The sequence below is a fragment of the Lolium rigidum genome, chromosome 1 (genome assembly GCF_022539505.1).
Source record: "Lolium rigidum isolate FL_2022 chromosome 1, APGP_CSIRO_Lrig_0.1, whole genome shotgun sequence".
Lineage (NCBI taxonomy): Eukaryota > Viridiplantae > Streptophyta > Magnoliopsida > Poales > Poaceae > Lolium > Lolium rigidum.
In genome coordinates this window covers 266,191,393-266,198,028 of record NC_061508.1, presented here as the reverse complement: position 1 = coordinate 266,198,028, position 6,636 = coordinate 266,191,393, and the positions used below count along the sequence as shown (strand labels likewise).

Below are 6,636 nucleotides of genomic sequence, written 5' to 3'. Positions count from 1 at the left end.
ATTTGAAATTATAACCAAGAAGAATTCAAGAGGAATATACAATATATATTCAATATCGGATGACCATATACAATTTTGAACAAGTTTCCATACATAATTTACGGCATCAGAAGTTCTATGTCCTTGTAATAGTGTTCTCCTTTAGGATGGAGGACTTCCCTCATGAAAAATCCTGCTAGTTCCTCTTGAATTGGTCGGAAGCGAGCTTCTGGACTAAGCGTCTTTCAGAAGTTATTCCTCTTGACGTTGTTATCCGACGGCTTCCGCTCAGAGGTGTATCTCCTGATGAACTCACAAACATAGTATCCACATAGATTGGTCCCCGGTGGCTGAATATCCCCAGTCAGTGACCTTCTAAAGTCTAGCACTTTTTGGAATTCACCGACCGTTTCATCTGTGAACCGTCTCCAAACCCTACGAGGCAAAGAAAATTAAATGAACAAGAGAGTTATTAGTTACTTGATATTAGGAAATGAATGAAAGAGACCGATCGATATAGAGCGCAAATGAATGAAAATAATTACTTTTGCAGCATTCTTCTCATGTTGACCCAAAGCTTTGGATCCATATTTAAAGAGTCCAGGATGAGAACTCTGGAGGTGTGAAATTCAATTACTAGCAGAATCCAGTGAAACCTGCGGACACGATACATGCACAGTCATGCATAACTCATCGATTAGACATACCATGCATGGAGTAAACAAAAGAGAATGTGCTCAAGACAGAAACACTCACCCAAAATGGTAAGGAAATAGAATTTCACTTTTGAGTTGCTGCTTTGTAAGAAAAAGCCACAGGTCTTGCTCCACGTCGGCGGGGTGTCTTCATTCTACATAATAGCGTACGCAACAATATAGTTAGGATAATATATATATATAGGACATATTCATACTACACCCGGGTGTAGTTACACCCACGCGTGTTTCTCATAATCTAGAGAGTATCTATCATACCGGATAGTATGTACATGTAGTATGAAGTATATAAAACTATTTTGGAAGTATATATACTACTTTGCAGGCAGTATGTACATTTTTTTACGTAGACTCATTTTATACGTATACATATGCATGTATTTCGGATATATAGTGCAAACTATGGGTTCACTTGCATTTTTTTCACAAAACATTATTTAGAGTATCTTAGATATAGTATACGAACATACTCAAACCGATAAAGTATCATAAATACTTCCGTATGGTAGTATATTAGACATGGGTGTAACTACACCCAGGGGTAGGAAGTATTTATCCTATATATATATATATATATATATATATATATATATAGAGCTGGACTATTCTCGAACCCCCCTTAAGAGGGGTTCTAGAATAGCTATTCTCGAACCCCCTATTCCCGCTTACTAACTTATCCCGAACACATCCCATCTGAACGCCCGAGGAGAAATCGCCCCCAACAAGATCAAAAAAAAAAAAAAACGCCCCAGACCACCCCGACCCTCCTGCTCGTATCCGATCCCCACCCTTCGCCGGCGGGCAACGCCCAGGCTCCTCCCCGGCTTCCCGCACCGCCCGACGCCGCCCCCACCACCTGTCGAACGCACGGCCGGCGCCGACCCACCATCTGCCGCGCGCACGGCCGGCGCCGCCTCCACCATCTGCCGCGCGCCCATCCGCCGCCACCCCTTGCCGCGCGCACGGCCGCCGCCGCCCCCAACCACCTTCCGCGCGCCCCATCCGCTGCCACCCCTTGCCGTGCGCACGGCCGCCGCCGCCCCCAACCACCTGCCGCACGCCCATCCGCCGCCACCCCCTGCCGTTCGCACGGCCGCCGCCGCCCCCAACCACCTGCCTCGCGCTCATCCGCCGCGGCCGCCCCACAACCTGACGCGCGCACGGCCGGATCCGCCACTTTCTTCCCCTGCTGCGCGATTGGCTGGCGCAGGGGACGCCCGACCCCCTGACCTGTATCTTGACCATCTCCGGCCAACATCGCCAGATGCCCACTATGTTGTGCCCTCTTCAGAACTCCGGCGGAGCTGAACCCGGTTCGCCGCGCCTCCATCGACACTCCAGTGCGTGGTGCCGGGGAGTCCACCCACTCATCCCCTGTTAGTCCGGTGCGGTGTGCACTGCAACTGTTGGTGACCAGCAGTGCCGCCTCTCCCGTGTTCCTCTTACCAGCAACAAGCAGACAAGCACCGTTGAGAGATGAACTTGTGAAGTTCACTCCATCGCCAGCAGCAGGCCGCTTGGGGGCTTTGGGGTGCCAAGATGGTATGGCTCTGCAGGAAGAGGCTTGTGTTTACCAACAACCAGGGGGTGGTCGTCAAGGGTGTGTATGTACAACATTCTCATCACAATCCCTGTTCTTTTCTTTTTCGTTGATAACTAGCGCTTATTGAATTGGTTCGTTAATAACTAATTACAGAAACATTAGGAGAGATAAAATGGGTTTAAAACTGATTGATTATGAGGCGCTATTCTAGTCTGCTGGGAAATTGATGAATGAAATATGTGTACAAGTGACCATTATGTGGTCATCCTTTTGCTTTGCATTCCCAGATTGACTAGGATGAGCACGGATATGAAGAATTACCCGAGCGTATGAGAATATTTTGAGAGTTCAGATTAAATTGGACTACTCATTTGTCCCTGATGTGGAAAATGGATATTACATGTGTATCTTAATTGTTCATTTCAGTTTGAATGCCCCCGAAGTTCAATATGAACGCATTCGTAGTTCAGCTTGTCTCACTGAAAAATCATCTTATTGTCGAGCAGTTCATTTAAATATACAGAAAGTTCAATTGTGCAACGCATGAAAGTTCATTTCATTTTTATTTGGAATACTTCACGTTTGGCATTGGTGCAGTTTACTGTTAGCCATGGTGCAGCTCAGTTTATCGCTGTTTCTCACAAGTACGCTGCCTCCTTTAAGCTTCTATAATGTTGCAACATTTTTTCTTTACGAAAATAACTACAACATTTCAGTGTTTTTCACATATAATCCATGTTGTGTGTCATTGGAAAATTCACTTTTATTTGTTTTCAGGGGAGTTCACTTCAGCCGAAGGCAAAAATTAAGTTTTTTCAGCGGAAGGGTTTGATTCATAATCAGCTAGCTATTTTATTAATCAGCTAGTTATTCATTTATCGGAACAAAGATGCACACAGGGACAAGGTAATGTTGAAACACTTCCAGGGTTTATTTTGACAAACATAATAAACTAGCTATTCAAAGTCCACTTTGTTTGTTGCGGAAGTCCACCCCTTTTGTCGAGAAGTTTATATTTACCTTCGTCTGTTCAGAGTAGTTTTTTTAAATGTGTTGAGAGTAGTTAACATTGAAGTTCACTTGGTTCGCACGGGCAATTCACTTTGAATGTTTATTTCATCCATGATTGAATTCACTTTTACTTTTTTTGTTTGTGCGCTTCACACTGCCATGTTATTAATTGCTCTAGTTTCTCGAAATATAAGAATTGATTCACTGTGATTTTGTCTGAACCATGCTTAAAATAGGAAGTGCACCCTCCCTTGGCTCCGCCATGCTCGGAACAGCCACAGGAGTCCACCCGTCGCTGCCCAGGAGTCCACTAGCGCGGGATCAATTAGCTGCACCCATCCCCTTCCCTGGCTCGAGCCTCCCCTTGGAGTCGCCATGCGCCACCGGGGAGTCCACCCCACGCCTACCCCCAGCAGTCTTGTGTGTGCGGCCAGGAGCCAACATGAGGCGCTGGGAGCGCTGTCCCTGCACCAGCGTGGCCTCCTGCTGTTCCAGGGTGACGGCGACATGATGGGCTACAGTTTCCAGGTCGTGCGCCGTCCTGTTCAAGGTATACGTTTCCTGCTGACTGGTTTGTGAACTTGCTCGATGACCTGCACAACTCTGAACTGCCTGATGCTGATCTAGAATTACTCTACTTAACCAGATTTAACAATTGAAGTCCACTCTGTGCAATATAAATGATATTTAAGCAGTTCACTAATTTGACATAGATAGTTCGCTTGGCAAAATAAGAAAAAAGAAAAAGGTTGTAGTTCAGTGTTTGCGCATTACTTGAGCGGCTGCAGAATGCCAACGATGTTCTCTCATGAGCAATGCCAGGATGAGTGCACTATGGGTGAAGTTAACTTCTTCTAATCCGTGTAGTCCACTTCTCCAAATTCATGAAGTTTGCATCTTCTTGCTACTTGTGCAGGTCTGAACGTACATATATAGTTGTTCAAATAGCAAGTTCGTATTTTATTTTCAACGAGTTCTTTTTGTCTGCTTTGTGGTTTAAAGAAACGAAGAAGGCGTGGAAGTTAACCTTTATTTTCCTGAGAAGTTCATTTTCTCTTGTGATTGTGAATTTGAGTAGATGTTGCACTCCAATGATATGATCTGTAAAAGTTAACTCCCAATGATATGCCAAAATCTGTGTTTGGTGGTTTACTCTGTGTCCTTGAGAAGTTCATTGTTGGCGTATTGGTAGTCATGCCAAAATCTGTATTTTTGCTCGTTTTGTCCACCTGGCAGTGCAGTGAAGTCATTTGGCTCAGTTTATTTGTCTGAGAAGTTCTGTTCTACCAGCGCGGGGATTCACTCTTTTTTTAGTCACGAGTTCACTTTTTTAATCCTAGGAGTTTGAATCGTTTTTAGTTGACTTTTTTCTCTACTGCTTCTGAACTCTCCAATTTCAAATACATGAGTTTGGTTCAAACTCGCAACACGTTCACCTCGAAAAATATGCATATTTTCTGGATCTTGGTTGGATCTTACTTTTGATACATATATTGTTGATGTGTGGTTCATTAACTAGAAGAAAGAAGTTCACACTACTGAATTTTTCATAGCATATCCTACGGTATTGTAAGATCATTCTAACTGAGCAACACTGCAGTATATCCTGTGGCATGCATGTTATTGGTGTTTTCTAATGGCATTTCTTTCCTTTTACCACTTCTGATGCGTAGTGATAATAAAAAATAGTTCCATGGGGTAAAATAAATGATATTTAAGCAGTTCACTAATTCGACATAGGTAGTTCACTCGGCAAAATAAGAAAAAAAAAGAAAAAGGTCGTAATTCAGCGTTTGCGCATTACTTGAGCGGCTACAGAATGCCGACGATGTTCTCTCAGGAGCATTGCCAGGATGTGTGCACTATTGGTGAAGTTAACTTCTTCTAATCCGTGTAGTTCACTTCTCCAAATTCATGAAGTTTACATCTCTTGCTACTTGTTTTTTTTTTGGACAGTGAAAATGTTCAGATGGGTAGGAAGTGCTATTTGATTGGGTCAAATTTACTTTGATTGGGCTAGGATTTCACCATAGAAAGTTCACATAAACATGTCGCAATTCATAATTTTAGTTGGGGAGTTCACTTCGAACAGCCCCGAAGTTCCCTCTATATGGCGTTGAAATTCTTGGGGAGTCCGCATAATCGTGAACTTCTGCACAGGTTTGATGCTTACCAGAGAAATCTTTTCAGCTACACAACTAGCCAGCAGAATTTATAATGAACCACAAGTCCACATTTTTTGTGCTGATAGATCTTGCTGGTGTGTACCTTTCCTCATTGATTTGCCAGTAGCAATTTGGAAGTTCACAATTCGCTTGTTACGAAGTTCATTCTGCAAAAACGTGATGTTTCATGAAAAAATTACTGCAAAAAAAAGCATAAAGGAAATTGAAAATCACTCTTCGAATTTCGGAAGTTCGCTTTGTAAAACCTTGATGTATAAGATTCTTCGTATAGCTTTCTCGCTGTTTTTACATACCTAATACTGTTGCCAAACTCATTTAGTTTCTCACTTTGTGCTAGTATCATCTTTCATATCCCTAATGCCACACTAATTCAGTTTCCCTCTTTGTGCCAGTATCCCAAACCTGACATGGACAGGGAGATTCATTCATGTAAGTTCGATTTTTCTTTTACACGTGTCCAGTAGTGTCCATGTCCACAAGTTCTTTTCTTACAGATTGCGTGTATTTTTGTTAGGAGTTGTATTGAGAAAATACATAGAATGGAAAACTTTCGCCTAGGGAAGTGCACATTTATCAGTATTTGCTAGCAGTACATTACTCTGTGTCAGGGAAGTTCGCTTCGTGCATCCGGGATGTTAAAAATGTTTGTTCTCTTCAACTTCACTCCGAACATGCCAGGCGTTTGATTTGTCATTCTAGAAGTTCATTTCATTTTCTTGAGTCTGAAACTGCCGACTGCTGTTTATGTCGATTGTGAACTGCAAGCTGCAGCTAGGATACTAGTTCTGTAATTAATAAAGATCACAAGAAATCCAAGTATTCTGCCGAATTTGAAACTTTGAATTACTCTAGCTTGGCTGGTTGTTTTGGTAGTTTTGCATGTGATTCTTGAAAATAAAGTTCAGAAATTAAGCTTAAAAAAACTTCACAAATGGTAGCTGTAACACATGTTCTGAAGTTCACTTTTACTTGTTGCGGAGTTCGTTTCATGGGTGCTGCTATTACTGATGTGTGGCTGATGGGAAAAAATAATAGAAGTTCACATTTCTCTATTGACAAGTTCACTCTATATTTTTAGGAGCTCGAGGAAAGCACCAGGCCGCTCTCTTTCGTTGTCTCGTCCGATGGAGTCCATGAGAAGTTCGGATGCAGGGGCCCCCGCATCCAAGGTAGTTGAGACCCGGGTCGGCTCGTTCATCTT

General features: G+C 43.0%; 1 protein-coding gene across 5 annotated transcripts; it reads left to right on the top strand.

Annotated features, from left to right (window-relative positions):
* Positions 1-1,872: 1,872 nt before the first annotated feature.
* LOC124683643 lies at positions 1,873-6,553 on the top strand. Of its 5 annotated transcripts, XR_006996767.1 has the most exons (6): positions 1,873-2,299; positions 2,836-2,882; positions 3,016-3,144; positions 3,486-3,799; positions 5,828-5,864; positions 6,514-6,553. XR_006996767.1 is itself a non-coding variant. In XM_047218122.1 (4 exons), exons 1-3 carry the CDS (start codon positions 2,235-2,237, stop codon positions 5,839-5,841), a joined length of 393 nt encoding a protein of 130 aa, XP_047074078.1. In that variant the 5' UTR covers positions 1,873-2,234; the 3' UTR covers positions 5,842-5,864; positions 6,514-6,553. The 5 variants fall into 5 exon arrangements, 1 of the variants encoding a protein (XP_047074078.1); XR_006996769.1 differs by lacking the exon at positions 2,836-2,882 and having other exon boundaries at positions 1,873-2,295; XR_006996768.1 differs by lacking the exon at positions 2,836-2,882.
* The last annotated feature ends 83 nt before the right edge of the window (positions 6,554-6,636 follow it).

Coding starts and splice junctions, on each gene's coding strand:
- LOC124683643 (XM_047218122.1), top strand. CDS start 2,235: ATGGTATGGCTCTGCAGGAAGAGGCTTGTGTTTACCAACAACCAGGGG. Junction 2,300..3,485: donor GGGGTGGTCGTCAAGGGTGT/GTATGTACAACA, acceptor TGCTTAAAATAG/GAAGTGCACCCTCCCTTGGC.